This window comes from Vicugna pacos, chromosome 5, assembly GCF_048564905.1.
Source record: "Vicugna pacos chromosome 5, VicPac4, whole genome shotgun sequence".
Taxonomy (NCBI): Eukaryota; Metazoa; Chordata; class Mammalia; order Artiodactyla; family Camelidae; genus Vicugna; species Vicugna pacos.
This window is the reverse complement of record NC_132991.1, coordinates 36726710-36746134: the sequence shown is the minus strand read 5'-3', so window position 1 is coordinate 36746134 and position 19425 is coordinate 36726710. Positions and strand designations below refer to the sequence as shown.

Sequence of the window (19425 nt, the reverse complement as noted above, 5' to 3'; positions counted from 1 at the left end):
AGACCACTACCTCTTCTGGCTAAAGACTGTTTGGAAAAGATTATCCCTACTTGGGGAACTCTTCTTGAACTTCATAGTGATCCCATTTTACTGGTCAGGTACTTCAACAAGTCTGTGCTGTTTGGCTGATTTTATAAAACTTTCACTGCACTTACCACCTCCAGTCTTCTAATTTAGTTGAATACACTAACAGCATTATTGAGATTCAATTGGCAAAATTTGTAGAAGCCCACCAAGTACCTTGGCCAAAATCATTGCTGTTGCTCCTTTTAAATCTCAGATCTATCCCTTTTGGAACTCATAAAATCTCACTCTTTGAGATAGTCACTGGATGCCCAGTGCAGTTGGTTCCTGCCTCTTTTAACCCACAACTGATAAAAGGAGATATATTCAATATTCTAATATTGAAAATCCTAATTATTCCTATTAAAAATAAACATATTTTAGTAGAGCAATCTTTTCATAGTATGCTCTCAGGACATAAAGACCTTGAGCATCAGATCTTGCAATCTGGAGATTTTGTCTTTTGGAAAAGACACCTCCAGAAGGACTCACTTCAACCTTGCTGGAAAGGCTCCTATCAGGTACTACTAACTAATCTTTGTGTCTCAATTCCAGGGACTATGGGTTCAAATGACACACCTAAGGAAAGCATCAAATCCTAATGGGACCTGCATATTATCTCTTGACTTGAAAGTAAAGATTTTCTAGAATTGAAGCAGATGGCATCTGATGATACAGCTTTCCTAGGATACCCAAACCAGGCCTTTTGGAAGTCTGTCACCAAATTTTTGATGATGACATGTGCTTCAGATGATCACCAATGTCTATGATCTTGAGAACATTTGGACTTTAGATAAAAAGTGTCTAAGATTTCTGCCACCTACATCTCCTTGTTACTCAAATATGACCTCAATAGGTTTCAAATGTGTGCACTTTCCCTCCAACATGGAACGCTATACCCAGGTAAGGTCCTTCCTGGCACTGAGAGACAAAAAGCCACTGAAAACCTGACTCTTGGTCAGTAATGATTTCAGAGAAAGATCAAAGAAGGAAAGTGTAAAAAACTAATAAACAGAAACCTCAATTAGACAGGGTCAGAAGACCAGCAGGGAAGCTCTCATGCCCTACAACAATAGCAGAGCCCAATGGGAAGAAGAAAGACTTCTTTTCTGGCAAGAGCCAATGAAAAGCCATCACAACTCAGTCAGTGAAAAGCCATGGACTGTTAGGTTACTACAGCCCTCCCAACTTCTTTCTCCCCTCTATAAAAGATTTCTCTCCATTTTTGCAGGAACGTTTCATGTGGTTCACCATGGTTGCAGATCCCAAATTGCAATTCTTTTCTAATCTTGAATAAACCAATTTTTGCTGGAGAAATAATTGGCAGTCTATTTGTTTTAGGTCAACACAAAGTAGGAAGAGAATTATCTACAACTGGTGGAACAAGAAATAGAAGTTTACAAATGTTATTTGTGGTTATTTATTTATGGTTATAGAGGTTAGGGCAATGTTGGGACTTAGTATATGATTCAATTATTTTGGAAGGAGAGAGTGAGAAGAAAGGTTGGGGTGGGAGTAGAAAGTGAGATAAATCCATATTTATAAAAGCAAAAGTAAATTAGTCATATTTAACATTGGTAAATCAAGAAATAGTAATATAAGCATATTACTTAGAAATGTGTAGGTACCACCAAAAATAAACACAAAACATTGTTAAAAGTGTTGCCTTTGAGTGACCTGGTGCTTTAATTATAATTGCCCTATGCTATTTGCATTTTTCAGGATGTTTATGGATTATTCTGACAACAATGAAATGTATTTGAAAAAATAATTGATTCTCCTTGTGGCACCTTGAAATTTACTTTCTTATTTCAAGTGTAAAAATTATCTGAAAGTTCCTCCTGTATCTAGTTTTGTCTCTTTTTTTCTCCCTTTAAAAAATTCAAAAGTTTGCAATCATGGGGAAATCATTCCAATATTTTTCTTAAACATATCATACCCTACTTGATTAGAATTACATGCTCAAGCTATTTGATTATTTTCAACAGTAGAAGGCAACTTATTTTGTCAACTAGTGTTAAAAATGAAAAAATGATCATCTTTAGCAGTATCTGTCTCTGGCTGCACACTTGTATAGGAAGTATAAAAAAGGTCTCTCTACCAACCCTGTGTAACTCAAAGAAAGCTTTGGCTTAGATTTTATGTTCTTAAAACATCAAAAGCAGATATTCTAAATAAATACATCAAGATAAAATAATTAAAATTCCACTTTTTTGCTTTTCAACTATACCGATGAACTTAACCCAAATAATTTCAATCCAAAATTACAAAAATGAAAAAGAAAATAGAAAGAAAGAAAAGAAAACTAGAGATAGCAATATGAAGAAATGGAATATGAGTTTGGAATAAGCTCTTCGTTAACTTCATCCACAATAATTTTTAGTGACCCTGGCCATAAGATGGAAGTATTCACGCACGCACACACGCACGCAAAACTTCAGGTGCATAAGAAAGCTTGGTCTTTGACACCAGACTTTGGACTCTCCAGCCAGAGTTCCTATATCATTCAAACCCAAGCACTTAACTGAATGACCTTGGAGAATTTAACTAACCTCTCTACATTTCAGTTTTCTTAAAGTTGGGATAATGAAAGCAATCAACCTCATAGGGTTATTTTGAGGGTAAAATGAGTTAATAAAGGTAAAAGCACCTAGAATAGGGCCTAAAATAAGTAAATACTAATTACCTGTGAAATATCATCATCGTTGTTGTTATTAGAATTGTGGCTACCACCAGCTCCAAGGCTGAAAAGTCCAACAATCCAAAGGCAAAAAAATGGGCAATATCTACAGTTTTTTTACATTTTTTAAAAAATACCAGTATAAAATGCCAATAATTTTGAGTTGTAGTGTTGGACTGTCTGGCTTAAAATAAACTCTTCATCACACAAGCTCTACTATCCTTTACTACCCAAAGAAAAGCATGCAGTTTAAGCCATCTTATTTATATAAATGGCTACAGAATGATTAGATAAGCATTATAATTAAACGCCTTCAACCAGAAATCTTTCTTTGTTTCAAGGCTAATGGAGGTGATCAGTCTTCCTCATATAAGGAGAGCCCATGCTGTCTTCTAGAAAACATAATTTGGTAGAACTCCCTTCAACGTGATTACTAATTTTAGTCCCTGGACTGCAGATGCTTTGCTTTTGCCTTTGTAGTTATTATTAGTACCATCCTGTGTGCGCCCAACAGTGATGGTTTGTGATTCTTTTATTTTTTTAAGCCTCTTTATTGACTTAAATTAGCCCCCCGAGTGCTGTGTAGCAAGTTAAGTATTAATATAAGGCATAAAACCAGAGAATTATGATGTATCTGTAGAAGCCCAACATGTTTTTATGCCTATTTTTCTTATTCTTCAAAAAGCATTTTGAATTATAAAATAATAAAACTACACTACAGAATATTTATAAATTAAAAAAAGAAAAAGAAACCTCTCAATCTTTCCACCAGTAACTATTTTTTGGTATATTTCTTTCAGTAGTTCTTATATTTTCAACATATTTATGAGCATACAATGTTTTTAATCTCTTTTATTTAGAACTATGATATAAGTATTTTCCATTTGCTACATTACTGTTCATAACCATCACCTTTAATGGATGTGACATAATCTATTTATTCATTCTTTTATTACTAAAACTTAATTTGTTTCCATCAAATGACTATTTACATAATATACCCTTTTATGAATACATCTATTTCCATATTTTGAATTTTATTCTTAGATTCTGACAGGGAACTATATTCAGTAGTTTGTAATAACCTATAATGAAAAAGAATATATATATATGTATAACTGAATCACTATGCTGTACACCAGAAATTAAGACAGCAATGTAAATCAACTATACTTCAATAAAAAAGAAGAGATTCTGTAAGTACTTAATACTTTCTAAGAAATTATTGAAACTTACAGCTGTATCAGATTATGACAAAAACAGCTTTTTAAAAATATGCAAAGTGATTTTGCAAAATGCCACCACTACTAGCTAAAACTGAGAACATAAATACTTTCTCCATTAAGTTCTTCTTAAACTTTTTATCATCTGAATTTCATCTCCATTCATAGCAATATCCTTTCTTTGGCCTCCAAATACATAACTCTGGAAGTATTTCTCACTCTCATGGTACTTTGTACCTTTACATGATAGCATTTATGTCAAGTATAAGTAAATAATTATTTATGTACTATTTAATGTCTAAGTCTTTTGATAGGTAATATGGTCCATAGGGGCAGAAACCTCCATCTATGTTGTCACTTTTACACCTAAGTGTCTGGCACAGTCTTGTTTGTTTATCCATTGATTTGATAGTTTAAAATCATTTTGTACAGAGTACTATGCTAACTGCTATGAGGGATACACAGAAATATATGACAGTTCCTGCCTTTAGGCAGTTATAATAGTAATAAACCTTTACTATTATTTTTATTTTAATACATCATAAGGAAAAGTTCATGGGCTTTAAAACCAAATCTATAAAACAAAAAGGCAATTTATTGAATGGGAGAAAATATTTGCAAATGATATGACTGATAAAGGGTTAATATCCAAAATATATACAGCTTATACAACTCAATATCAAAAAAAAAAACAATCTGATTAAAAAACAGGCAGAAGATCTGAACAGACACTTTTCCAAAGAAGACATACAGATGACCAAACAGCACATAAAAAGATGTTCAACACTGCTAATCATTAGGGAAATACAAATTAAAACCACAATGAGATATCACAACACCTGCCAAAATGGCTATTATCAAAAGGCCTACAAATAACAAATGTTGGCAAGGATGTGGGGAAAAGGGAACCCTAGTACATACACTGTTGGTGGGAATGTAAATTGGTGGAGGCATTGGAAAACATACTGGAGGTTTCTCAAAAAACTAAAACTAGAAATACCCATATGATCCAGAAATTTCACTCCTGGGTATATATCCAAAAAACTCAAAAACATTAGTTTGAAAAGATACATAGACCTCAATATTCAAATCAGCATTACTTATAGTAGCCAAGATATAGAACCAATCTAAGTGTCCATCAACAGATGAATTGATAAAAAAGACATGTTATATATACATAATGGAATATTAATCAGCCATAAAAAAGAATGAATTTTTGCCATTTGTAACAATGTGGATGAACCCAAAAGATATTATGCTTAGTAAAATAAGTTGGACAGAGAAAGACAAATATTCTATATGATCACTTGTATGTGAAATATAAAAAATAAAATGAATGAATATAACAAAACAGAATCACAGACATAGAGAACAAACTAGTGGGTACCAGTGGGAAGAGGGAAGAGGGGAGGGGCAAGATTGGGGTAAGTGTTTAAAAGTTACAAAATACTATGTATAAAATAAACAGGCAACAAGGATATATCATATAGCACAGGAGAACAGAGCCATTATTATATAATAACTTTAAATGGAGTACAATTTATAAAAATATCACATCACTATGCTGTACACTTGAAACTAATATAATATTGTAAATCAACTACACTTCAATTAAAAAACATGGACCTGAGTTTGACTCTCATGTACCATTTATTGACTATGTGATATTGGGCAAATTAGTTACCTTGTCGGAACCTCATATTGATCAGAGGATCAAATGTAAAGCAGGGGTAATACTTATTCCACAGATTATTGCAACGTTTAAAATAAAGCCATGTATGAAAAATTTTTGTTATCACTCATATATACTAGAAGGCAGTCCATAATTACTTGCTGAATGAATGAAAAAAGCCTTGTGAATTTTTGCTTTTCTTTTTTTCCCCCGGTTTGTTTACTTTCTTCTCATTACCATCATCTCCATCAATAATCAGGGCTTAAAAATTCCACACCAAGTTACTGCTCCTTGCTCTGCTTTCTATGATCACCTTCTAATCTATCATCATACAATTCTTCCCAGAGTCATTATCCCCAATGGCATTAAAACTCATTACAATTGTTAAAGCTCTCTGCCAATTGGTCCCAGGAGTTCATTCTATCTGCCTAAGACATGACCTGCTCATGCAGAACACACAGAGACAATGAAGAGAGAGAAAAACATAGATACGCCAATATATGATAAACTCAAGTAACAGGTACAATAGAGATGGAGTGATAACTTAAGGTTTATTTCTTCAATGAGTGCTTCCTAGCTCCCCCAGGGCCGTTACACATATGTCCAGTATAAACACTACTCCACGTTGCAATGATCTGGCTATGCATTGTCTCTAGCTTCCTCCTCATTTATTGATTCAACAAATACTCTACGTGCAGCCACTACGTACAAAGCACATCTCTTGACTCTTGTTAATCACTGAGCTGCTTTAGAGTGGAGGCCATTTCCACTTTCACACTATCAGTGCTAACACAATACAGAGATCAATGGATGTTAAAGGAGTGAGCCAAGTGAGTTAGAAAACTTACGAACAGAATGGCAAATCTATTTACTATACCTTAAACATTTTGCTCTATTCTACTTTTGAGTTTTGTAGTTTGCTATTCTCCTGAAATGGAAAATAAAGTTGTTTACTGGGGAACTGATTTGATGAGCACCATCTGCGCCTAATTAGCTCATCCTATGGCTTGTCATAGGATTTGAATTTCCCATCACAGAACGTGTTCTTAGAAAGAAATTACAAAATAATGCATCCACACTATGCCAGCTGAACACTTTGAAACATACAGAGAGAACAAGCCTCTCTTTCTCACAATCTTTTCTCCTGTCCCCAAAGTATTAGAAGTGTGGTAGGCATCCTTCCAGAGCTCTTACTCGCTATGTATTTCACATGTACTTACCATATATTTTTGAGGGTTAAGACACTGTCTCTAGAAGGCTGCTCTTATGGGTTTACCCAAGACCGCTAAGTAGGATATTGGTGTAGATTCCTATCCCAACCTTTTAATCCAAGTTATTATCAACTTTCTTAAAAATAACAAGATAAAGTGGGCTTCAATGTTATGCAGCAAAATTCATCTCTAGCCAAGGTCATTTTCCCTCCTCACCAAATGTATATGGGGAAATTCCTGTCAAATACCTGTATATGGGGAATTGTTATAATCAAAATAAGCAATTTTATGCTCTAATGGGCTCCAAAATAAGAATCCATTTTACCTAATATGTTAATATTCAAATGTTTATGTTTTAAATTCCTCTATTTGTATATTTTTATTTCCTATTATAAACTTAAAACTGCCTGAAGATAATATCTAAGAGACATAAATAAAACAAAAATTTACCCAAATGTCCCTTTGGTCAAATCAGTGACCTATAATGTAGTACCTTGTCAGAGTGTCTGACTAAATGTTAGATGTGTTGGGTTTTATCTAGTTCTTCTTTTGGGGTAAGTTATAGACCCTTTTGAGTCTCTGTTTTTTAGCTCTAAGTAGAAATGATATTCATTTATTTATGCAACAAATACTCATTGAACATCTATTTAGTGCCAGGAACTTACCTGAACACTGCGAAAGCAGTGATCAAAACAGACTAAATCCCTTCCCCTCATGAACTTGCTATACAAGGAACAGACAGTAAATTCGACTGACAGGTAGAGGTACCACTATACATAAGAACAATATGTGCTGGTGAGGTTGCAGAGCAACAGGAACTCTCATTGCTGGTGGGAATGCAAAGTGGTACAGCCAGGTTGGCATTTTCTTAAAAAGTTAAAATATACATTTTTCATATAACTCTGCAATCCTATACCTAGGTATTTACCCAAGAGAAAATGAAAACATAGGCCAAGTAAAGGCTTGCATGTGAAGAAAGACAGCCCCAAAGTAGAGATAATCCAAATGCCCATCAACTTGTGACTGGACAGACAATTTGTGGTACATCCATACAGCGGAATTCTACCCCAAAATAAAAGGAATAAATTGATGCATGCAACAAAGTGAGTAAGTTTCAAAAGCATTACGGTAAGTGAAAGAAGTCAGACACAAAAGGCTATGTACGCTGATTCCATTTATCTGAAATTCTAGAAAAGGCAAAACTTTAGAGACAGAAATTGTATCAGTGATTGTCAGAGGCTAAGCTATTGGGGTGAGAGAGAGACTACAAAGGGGCACAAGGAAACATTTTCGAGAATGTTCTGTATTTCAATTATGGTGTTATTCATTTGTTTAAACTCATTTAAAGGCATACTTAATAGAGGTATATTTTCTTGTACATAAATAATACTTCAATAAATCTCACTTTTAACAAAATAAATTATATAATAATTTAGATTAAAAAGGGATAGAGAGAAGAGAGTTGAAACTTTATATAGAAAGTCCTCAAGCAGATGATTTTGAAGGAAGGGAAGGAACACGCTACACAGATACCTGGAGAAGGGCACTCCAGGCAAAAAGAACAGCAGGTGTGAAGGCTGGGGGAGCAGAAACATGCCAAGCGTGTTCAAGGAGGGGCAAGGCGATCAGTGTGGCTGCAGCAGAGGAGTGAAGCCGTAGAAGAGATAAGAGAGACAGTGAGGAACAGATCACACAACACTTTTAAGGGTAATGAGAAGTCATCAGTGGGCTTTGAGAAGCAGAGCGACATGATTTGACTTGGGTTGTAAGAGAGTAATTCTGGCTGCTTTGTAGAAAACAGTCTGTGGAAAAGCAAGTGTAGTAGAATCAGGGAAGCCAGGTGAAGAGCAACTGTCATATTCTAGACACGAGATTGTGGCAGTAGAGAGGGTGGTAAAAAGTGTTCAGATTCTACAAAGAGAGCCATTACATATGCTGAGAAATCTGAGTGTGTGAGAAATTTTGAAGAAACACAATTCAGCCCATAACATCATCTCTCGTCCCCTAGAAACTTGATTTTACAATTGAAAAAAAATTTTTGCCATGGGTGTTTCCTTCTTTTAGATATTAAAAAGGAAATGCTGGAAGAAATAAAATTAGCCTCCTACTTTAGAACAAGTTCTGACACACAGAGAAGACACCAGGTAGCTATATAATGGAGAGATGAGCAACACAGTGGAATGAGTTGGGGCAGCAGAAGTGGCCTGGACACAAACTTCACTGAGACTGGCAATCATCATTCATTTGCAAGAACGTGTTTTGTCACCCTTCACAGAATACCTAAACAGTCTTGCAAAAAGAGTATTTATTTATAAAAACGGGGCTTTTTTTGGCAGTATATAAAAACTATTTTGCCTGCAACTGAGAGCTATAACAGTAGGATGTTTTTATAAAGTAAACTTCTTCCTCTCCCAGGGTTGTATATAAACTTCTTTCCTGGATCTTTTCCTGTTTGTTAAATAATAAGTGTAAAGTGCATAGGCTGAACACCTTATGTTATCAAGCACTGCATTTGTAAATAGAAAAATGTGCTAAGCTAACTGAATTTTGCTATCAAAATTCTGTCTACATTCATTTCTTTGCAATGTGGATGTCCAGTTGTTCCAGTACCATTTGTTGAAGGGACTACCTCTTCTCCATTGCATTGCTTTTGCTCCTTCAGTGAAGATCAGTTGACTATATTTATGGGGGTGTATTTCTGGGATCTCTGTTCTGTTCCATTGAACTTTTTGTCTAAGCTTTCACCAATACCACACTTTCTTGATTACTGTAGATTTATAGCAAGTCTTGAAGTAGTGTCAACTTTGTTCTATTCCTTCAAAATTGTGTTGGCTATTCTGGGTCTTTCGCCTCACCACATAAACTTTAGAATCTGTTGATGTCCATAAAATAACTTGCTGGGATTTTGATTGGTGTTGCGTTGGCTCTATAGAAGAAGTTGGGAAGAACTGACATCTTGACAGTACAGAATCTTCTTATCAGTGAACATGGACCATCTCTCCATTCATTTGGTTTTTCTTTGATTTATTTCATCAGAATTCTGTAGTTTTCCTTTTATAGGTTTTATATATATTTTGTTAGGTTTGTACTTTAGTGTTTCTTTTTGGTATTCATGTAAATGGCATTGTGTTTTAAATTGCAAATTTCACTTGTTCATTTCTGGTATTTAGGAAAAGCATTGACTTTTCTATATTAATCTTTACCCTATAGCCTTGGTATAACCATTTATTAGTTCCAGGAGTTTTTTGTTGATTTCTCCTTTTCTAAAATAAAGAATGCCAAGTCATTTAGGAAGACCATTTTCTTTCTTTTTAATCTGTATATCTTTTATTTGCTTTTCTTTTCTGTTGCATTAGCTAGGACTTCCGATATGATGTTGAAAAGGAGTGGTAAGAGGGAACATCCTTGACTTGTTCCTGATCTTAGTGAGAAAAGTTCTAGTTTCTCATGAAGTATGATGTTAGCTGTAAGTTTTTGTAGATGTTCTTTATCATGCTGAAAAAGCATGATTTCTATCTATTCCCAGTTTACTGAGAGTTTTCTCATCAATGGGTGTTGGAATTTGTCAAATGCTTTTACTGCATTTATTGATATGGTCATGGGATTTTTTTTCATCTTTAGCCTGATGATGAGTTACCTTATATCAGTTGATTTTGGATGTTGAACCAGCCTTGCATGCCTGAGATAAATCCCACTTAGCTGTCATGTATAGTTTATTAAATACACTGTGATTTGATTTGCTAAAATTTTGTTGGAAGTTTTGCATCTATCTTCATTAGAGATACTGGTCTATAAGCCTTCTTCAAAAAAAAAATCTTTGTCTGGTTTTGGTATTAGGCTAATGCTAGCTTTATGGAACGAGTTAGGGAGTATTCTGCTTCTATACTCTGAAAGAGATTGTAGAGAATTGGCATAATTTCTTTCTTAAATGTTTGATATAATTCAACAGTGAACTCATCTGGGCCTGGTGTTTTCTTTTTTGGAAGGTTATTAATTATTGATTCAGTTTCTTTAATAAATATAGGCCTATTCAGATCATCTATTTCCTCTTGTGTGACTTTTATGTCTTTCAAAGACTGGTTCATTTCATTTAAATTATCAAATCTGGGGGCATAGAGTTGTTTGTAGTATTATTTTATTATCTTTTTAGTGTCCATGGGATCTTTAGTGATGTCATCCCTTTCATTTCTGATATTTGGAATCTGTGTCCTTTCTCTTTTTTCTTTAGTTAGCCTGGCTAGAGGCTTATCAGTTTTATTGATCTTTTCAATAAAACAGCTGTTGGATCATAAATTTTTCTCTATTGATTCTCTGTTTTTAATTTCATTGATATCTTCTTTAGTTTTTATTATTTCTTTTCTTTTGCTTACTTTTTAATTTTTCTAGTTTCCTAAGGTTGAAGCTTAGATAATTGATTTTAGATTTTTTCTTTTCTAATAAATGCATTCAATGCTATAAATTTCCCTGTAAGCATTGCTTTTATCACATATGACAAATTTTTATAAGCTGTATTTTTATTTCCATTTAGTTCAAAATGACTACCTTTAATTTTACCAGTGGCACTCATTACACTGACTAACAGGCTGATAATTTCACTAATGAAAATCCATTTCTGTCATTCAGCAAATCCTTAGTGTTGATTGAGACGTGGATAACAGATGAATTTGCAGTAACCTTTTCTGAAGGTCAGGCTCTCTGCTTTAACATTAGCTAACCACTCCTGGAGTTTAGACTCCTGATCCAAATACTAGCTGCCCATGGTTGTAACTTAACCTAACATACATGTATTACTTCAGTGTCTGTGCTGAGTTTTAGTAAATTAAAACATCATTGTATTCTACTTTAAATATTTCAGAATATATCCTTAAATCTAGGTCAATTCAAGAAGTGAAGGAAAATAGGGTCAGTATTTCAAAGACTCTGAACTCTCATAATGGTCATCACATCTCAACAAGGTGAAATATTGTGTATCTGACATAAAGTTACATGACTTGAGGCAATTCAATGCATCTTAAAGAAGAAACCACCAATTCCTGCTTAGCACTCTCCCTCTAATATTAGATGCTCATATAAATTTTTGCCCTTTTATAGCTACTTGAGGAAAAGGTATGAAAGATAATTCTATTTAAGTAGCTAAAGGTGTATCTGAGAAGTAACCTTGTTGAAAAACATTTAACAAAGGCTTACTGGTATCTACCACCTCCCTGGCTCTCTGGAAACCGAAAGAGGAAAAGACACTCTTGTATTCAAAAGGCTTATAATCCATTAAGAACAGTGAGGATTAAATAAGTAAATAATAAATTTATACTGGGTACTATTGCTACTCAAGATAAGACTTTATCATTAAGATAAGAATTTAGTTCAAAAGCAGGAAGAGCAAATGAGGATAGCAAGTGTTGAATTAAGAATCAAGAATGAGATGGGCTGCTAGAAGTTTATTTGTTGAGTAATTATTTACTGAGTGCCTGGCTGTTGTACGTATTTGATTCTAAAATGTCAGATAATCCACTTTCGTAATATCAGCTTTTCAAGGTAGGAAAAAACTCTATGCTAAAAGTGTATCAGTTTTAGGAAGCATTTTCCAAAATGTAAAAATATGAACAAACATTTCAATTTGTATGTGCCAAGCACTTGCTAGCATAGTGGGTACAAAGGTGTGCCTAGTAGTCATGGGCCTAGCTTTATGGAGGTTAATCTGTTGGAGTTACATATATGTTACACAAATAAATACTTAAATATATAATTATAAAGTCATGCTGCAAGCAACTCTGGATAAATTTTGTCAAGTGTATATGCAATAAAAAAGTGATTAAAAAAGATGAAATGCAGAGATTTCTTCAAATCTGATTTTTAGTCTTTATTTTTTGACTAATGAGTGCTAAAAAGTCAATGAGTTATGATAACTTCGCTTTCACCTTCTTTTTCCCCACATCTCTGATCAACTTTTGGAGTTCTGCTATGGGTACAGCCCTGACTCTCTCTCTTTGTTTCCAGATGATTTCTCCATCAAACTGGTACCCTGTCTAAATTTTCAGTTGAGAACTAGTTTTATAGATCCAAATTTGTATATCTTTATTTCACACTAAGATTCTTACAACAGTCCAAGTTTATTAAACCTTCTAGTTGAAATCTTGAAGAGTAATGTTAAAGATACTGTAAAAGAACACAGTTGTCTACTTGTCAAACAAGACTGGCCAGGTGATGTCAATAATTTTACATGTTTAGTTAATCAATATGCATTAAGTATCACTTACTAGATCCATAATATTATGCTGGGACATAGCATCATGTGGAGAATAAAATTGCTACATCTTCTGCTTTAGAAGCTCAAATCCAGTTGACGAGATAAGAAACAATGTTCTTCCATGAGTATAACGTCAGTCAATAAATAACATTTATCCCTAACAGACCACCATCTGAGTTATGTAGAGGGTGTTGGAAAAAATGATGAAGAGACAGGAAAAACAACAAACTTCTTATAACCTAGTAGTGATATCACTCCTTCTAACAGCTTGGTAATTATTGGCTATTATTTAACTCTAGTCTGCTAATATGTTGAAAACTAGAGTAATAGACCCTACTCTTTGATTTGACCCAATGAACTGAAAGATTAATATAACCTTAATCTTCCTTTAGCTAGCTATTTTTGAGAGCCTTAGATTATTACTATATTGAAGGAACATTTCATCTAACATAAGCAGAATGCTTTATTCTATTTTTGCCATTTCTTACGATCAAAACAACCTAGAAAAAATTATTCCCACAAACTCATTACTTATTGCTAACTTGACATATTCAACTTGATCATCTGGTGTAATGTGTATATTCTTGAAACTAAATTGATTATCTTGACACTTGCTCTTGGCACAAGAAGAAAGCTTATACTTTCAAATAGAAGGTCTACACATTACCACATCAGAAGGTTAGGATGTCAGAGGAATTAAGGAAGACTTTTAAAAACTCAAAGACAGTTTGTTATTTGGTTGGTAAAACTATGAATTTAAGAAAGTCCAAGAATAAAGAATATCTGAAATGGAGATCCTAAATATCATCCTCTTATTCAATATTTTACACCTAAACAAAATACGTGGCAGCACAAGCACATTTAGTTTACAAAAACTGCAGTCTCAGTAAACTGTGTCCTATTTATGACATTTTCTAATCATTTTTCTCACAAAAACTGTGAAAGTATGAGACCAGCCACACGAGTAGAAAACTTTAGGTGAGCATAAGTATAATGACACTCAGAACCTGATTAATGTGCAAAGGTCACGGTGACTAGAACAAGACCACCAAAAGTGTCATGTGGACTTCATGAAACAGAAAATGTTTTGTGCAAAAGTGTGAGATTACACAACACATTACGGTAGCTATTATTGTTAGCAATAATTTATTTTCTTTAATGTATATAACTAAAAGTATAATAAAATACACATGCATGATACACATAGCAAAAAGATTGATTTTCCTTCTCCAAAGAGCAAGTAATGGCAATACCTGATCAGAATCATGTACACAACGTGAGTGGCTCTCGAAACCAGGGAATCATGATGTCAAAACTAAGGTGAGGGCAGTGCAGTGAGGGTATGTGGTCAGTATCACATTTCCCAGGGAGACTGTCTTTCTCTATTCCCCTTTTACCCATTTCAGGACCGGGCACCGCTAAAACTTCACTATCCATCAGGATGAACCAGTCTTTCTACTCATTCTGTCTCCTAATTTTGGTTGGGGAGGACATTTGGACAATGGAACACAGTGAATGGCACACGTTCCCGCTCAGCCGTCAAATAGTTAGGTTTCAAGATGTGCACACTGTGATAAAGGCACAGCTTTAACTTAAACTCGTGGAGATCTTTTTTAAAAAAAAGCGTAGCTGGAAAAGGAGAGGATCTGTGTCACTCTCCTCTTGATCACCATAACAGCAGGAATCATGGACAAACATAGCTATGTTAGCTCTCAAATTACCCTCTGAGCATTTGTCTTAACCCTACAATTTGTCTTGATCTCGTCACTTTTTGACTTCTGGAAGGTTGCAATCCCATGTTTATCCACTTCTCTCTCTATGATCTCACATCTCTCTTTCCTTTTTTCTTTGTCTTCATTTTCAAACACACATACTTCTTTTCTAGCACAAATTACCATTCTCACTATCTCACTGCTCTCTCTAGCAGGCAGTTTTTCACTTTCTTTGACATCAAAATGGACTTTCTCCACTTCTTCACAGCCTACTCCCTTACGAATATTTTTGCCAACTGACTTTTTGTCCCACTTCCCCTCCCCACCCAGTACTTTTTCTTAAAACTAACGATGATCTCTTTTTCTTATTCTGTTTGACCTCTATACCACTGCCCTAAAGATTTCTTGACAGTCTTATCCCTTGCCTTTTACAACCTGACATGATCCATATTTTTCTCCTTGTCTGATGGCTCTTTTTTATTTTTTGTCTATTGGTAGCATTTTTTTCATTCTTATGAAAGATGTGACCATTATCCAGGGCTCAGTTCTTGCTTCTCTATCTTTTTTCCTTTCTAGGCCAGGGATTTTAAACTGCGTTCCTTGGTCTGAAGTAACTTATAAGCTGCCACTGACAGTCCAGGGAACAGCTGCAGGGTGGACAACTGGTGCCTCCCCACTACTTCAAACAGAGTAGTTCTGCTTTTATCTGTTTTATTTACTCCATATTGTTTCTTTTGGAGAGCTAATTTGTATCCATAAGAATACAAATTACTAAAGCACTGAGAATTATACCAGAGTCATAAACTTCAGTCTGATTTCTTGTTTTGCCACTATCTATATAACTTTGGACAAATATTCCAAAGCATTAGCGAATTCCTCACATCCACGTCTGCACCATTCTCACCACTGGACCCACTCTCCAGCTCTATTCCTCAGCACCTTTCTAACTCCTACCGACTTTTTCACCTTCTATGTCACTTCCTCCAGGAAGTCTTCTCTGAACCCAAAATCTGTTAGGTGTTGTTCTGATGTGGCACTGTGGCACCAATCCCTTAACACAGCACTTATTCCACTGTGCTGTCTGTCTACATTTCTTACTAAACTGGAAGCTCAGTGAGGACAGAATATTATTCATGATTTCCCTAGCACCCAGCATAGTGCCTGGTACATAGCGAGTTTTAAAATCCAAGCAGGCTTAATTATATATCCCAGCAAAGATATCCAAATTAGGTGAAACACTGCTCTGTTTCAGTTAAAGATAAAGGCATGTATCAATGTTATCTCTCTTTCTGATTAAACTTTTCTTTTATCTGCCTGCTTTCTGAGTGTCCCTGATACCTCCTTCGTCACCTCCTGAATCCTATTCACCCTCACCATTTACTTTTATTGGGGAATTTATTTTATATTCCACTCTCATTTTTCTTGTGCAAAAACAGAGATGCACTGTTAAAGATACCTCTAGTGACGAAATAAAATTCAAAGTACTAAAATTAATCTCATTTTCAACACTGTATCATATAACATCACCTTAACAAAATTATAACATTACACTATTTTGGCTTAATTTCAACAATTTCAACTTTTAGTAGTAGATAAAGATAATCAATCTTCAAAAGAAGAGCCTGAGAGTATACCTCAGTAGTTTATTAAAAGAGCACTGGTGATTGATGCAGAGGTTATGACTGCCTTGTAAAGAACATACTGCATCAGATACCTGTTTAAAAATGTACATATAAATGCAGCAAACAAATCCTAAAATTAAATCAAAGAAGAATAATATAATGTTCACATATACTCTGCAAACATAGCCTTAGAGAAATTCCAAACTGCTGGCATACTAAAACTGGAAAATACACTAGGTACAATCCCACCTTTAACCCTAAACTGTATACCACCTTCAACAGGCAACACCTGAGCGCTCCTAGCATAAATGTCATAGGTTCCAAAAGCAAAATTACATTTCAATTCAGTGATTTTTTATTTCGCGTTTTATCATACTTTAAAACATCAAGCTAATGCACTTCATACCTAATGAGTTTCTTTTACCTCACTGCTCCTAATCTGAAATCTTATCTTTTCACTACTGTGTTTCTTTGAATTACATTAAATGGAGAAGGTCCTAAAGGAAGACCAAAATCAAAAATATTCTGCAAAAAATATCACTGTATAGTAATATTGACTTTGCGTCATTATCTACTTAATAGAGAATGCTTGACAGACAGAACTTCAAAAAGATATTCTTGGCAGAGATGTTATAATGAGAAATCAAGTATCAGATGAATAGCTCTCAGATATGAAGATTTAGTTCATGCATCAATTTAAGGAACTCTGTGTGCTGAGTAAGTTCCTGATATTTTTTGTAACAATAGCAATATTTGTGAAAAGAAAAGCCCCACAGCCAAGAGGGGAAATAATACTTACGAGTATTGTGTCAGCAGTTCCAAATCATTATGCATGTTGATTGGATATGCTTCACTGAGTTCAAATAACTTCTCCAGGGCCTCATAAATGAAAATGATGCAAATAAGAGAAGCAAAAGCTTCTTCAGTAAACCGGGTGATATAGCAGACAAGGGAGCTTGCATCAGTGGCCACAAGTATAATACACAGGGTTGCAGTCCAAAGTCCAATACTAGCTCTTAAAGATAAGTATGACAGCCCATATTCTCTAGGGACAGGAAAAGAACAGTAGAAAGAAGGTCACTTGACAGCTTGCCACCATTTCAACCAGATGGAAATAAGTCTAATTCAGGAAGTGAAAGTAAATAAGCCTCACATCCCGTGAGTATCTAACTCAAGACTTTGTCTAAAGGGAACACCTAAGAAACAAAACTAAAAGGGCCTCTCAGTGCTTAGAAATGAATATAATGTTTAATAAATATTATATAACAATGTACATAAATATTTTACTTTTCTTTTACTTCCATGGAGAGACAAAAATGCCAAACCGAATCAGATCAGCAACTTCCACCTTTCCCAGCAGGCCTTCAAATATGACGTTGGGAGAAATATAAATACAGTAGAGAAATAGAAAGGGACTAAGAACCGAAAGGATACAACACTTACTTGCAAAATTTAAACAAAATCTTTTCAAACACCAAAACTGGTCCTGTGCTGCCTAATATGGTGAGAGGCTGTCCACCAAAGAGAGAATAGGCTATCCCAGTCATGGATGCTCCAAAGAGAGATTCGATTGCACTCTGTGTGGAGATATAAATGATTCCATTACCTAAGGTGTACAGGCTTCCATTATAACTAGGGGGAAAATGTGTAAAATACATGGAGATATTCTCCGTCCTTTGCTACGAAGAGCCTAGCAACCTTGGGCAGGAGGTGGGCGAGGAGGATAAAAAAGGCGGCAGACCATCAGCAGACTATGAATGGTAGTGGACGGAGATGTGTCCTTTCCACTTTATCTCATTTTTCTTTTGCTTACTAAAAGTTGACATGTATTCACAATAAATGTCTGGCAGAAGCATGGCCTGTATATATGGGAAATGAACCTCCTCTGAGGTAGGAACTGGAGCCTAAAGCTAGCCTAGGAGTGGGGGGCCAGGGATGAGATCAGAACCTTCTGTAAGATAAGAATTAGTTCTGAGGTATTCCACTCCCAGGTTACCAGTTCCACTAGCCATCTAGGACAGTGACATGAAGTTTATCTGCCAGAGCATACATCACATCTCTCCTCAAAAAGGAACCCAAAATTAAATGCTCACTCATCTAACTATGAATCTTAAAAACTGATTAAGTTTCAAAGTCCAGAGAAAAGCATCATACGTACTATTCGACCTTCAGTTGCCTCTCCCAGCAGTCCTCCAAATGTGATGACAGGAGACATACACGCGCAGTAGAGAAACAGAAAAGATGCTAAGCACTGCAGGCTAAAAGCATCTCTGAAGTCACTCCAGAAGTATGGAGCTTTTCTTTTGATATCTAAAATAAGTCCCCCAAAAATCCTAAAACAGGGGGAAAAACACAATAGTGAAATACAAATACAAAAAAGACACAAATCAAAATGCTCATTTGCTTTGTTGCCAGGTCACAGTATACGTTTTCTATCCACAGAGATGAGACCCATATAAACCTACTACATTGTACTACCATGATCTCTAGGAACGGCTTTGCACCACCAGGTTATCTCAGTTCCAACCAAATACTATGTCAAAAATCAAAAAAATCCTAGGTTCTCCCAAACAAGGTCCACAGCTGTTCATCAATCAAAATTCAAATAATGCGATTTAAAGATTACTCTAATCTCTGTGCCATTTTTACTACAACCTACTCCTAAAATCAGGCCTCCTACCCTCAACCACTGGCAATATTTTCTAATTGTTTATAGTTCATTTAGCATAGCAGAAAGTGAAGGAGAGAGGGTAAACGGGCTTTTCTATACTTCAATAGTGAATGTCAGCCCAAAGAGAAAAAAGTGGTGTTTAACTATGGCTCCAGTTACCTATTCTCTGGGGGAAAAAAAAAAATCACCAAATACTGTTCCAGGCAGGTACCTAAATGGCCTACAGACAATAGTAATACTTACAGAGACATTTAAGTTCCACAGTTGCTTTCATTTTTAGAAAACTAAGGGGGAGACCTTATAATAACCAGTCTACATAAATGTAAT

The 19425-nt window shown here is 35.1% G+C and overlaps 1 protein-coding gene across 2 annotated transcripts in view; it reads right to left on the bottom strand.

Annotated features, from left to right (window-relative positions):
• The window catches only part of SLC4A10 (solute carrier family 4 member 10), a 184675-nt gene that overhangs the window by 58431 nt on the left and 106819 nt on the right, over window positions 1-19425 (bottom strand). For both annotated transcript variants that reach the window (XM_072961062.1, XM_072961061.1), the window contains 3 exons: window positions 18586-18760; window positions 17871-18004; window positions 17227-17472 (listed from right to left, as the gene is read on the bottom strand). In XM_072961062.1, the coding sequence (XP_072817163.1) occupies window positions 17227-17472; window positions 17871-18004; window positions 18586-18760 (555 nt within the window). The remainder of the gene's footprint in view (window positions 1-17226; window positions 17473-17870; window positions 18005-18585; window positions 18761-19425) is intronic.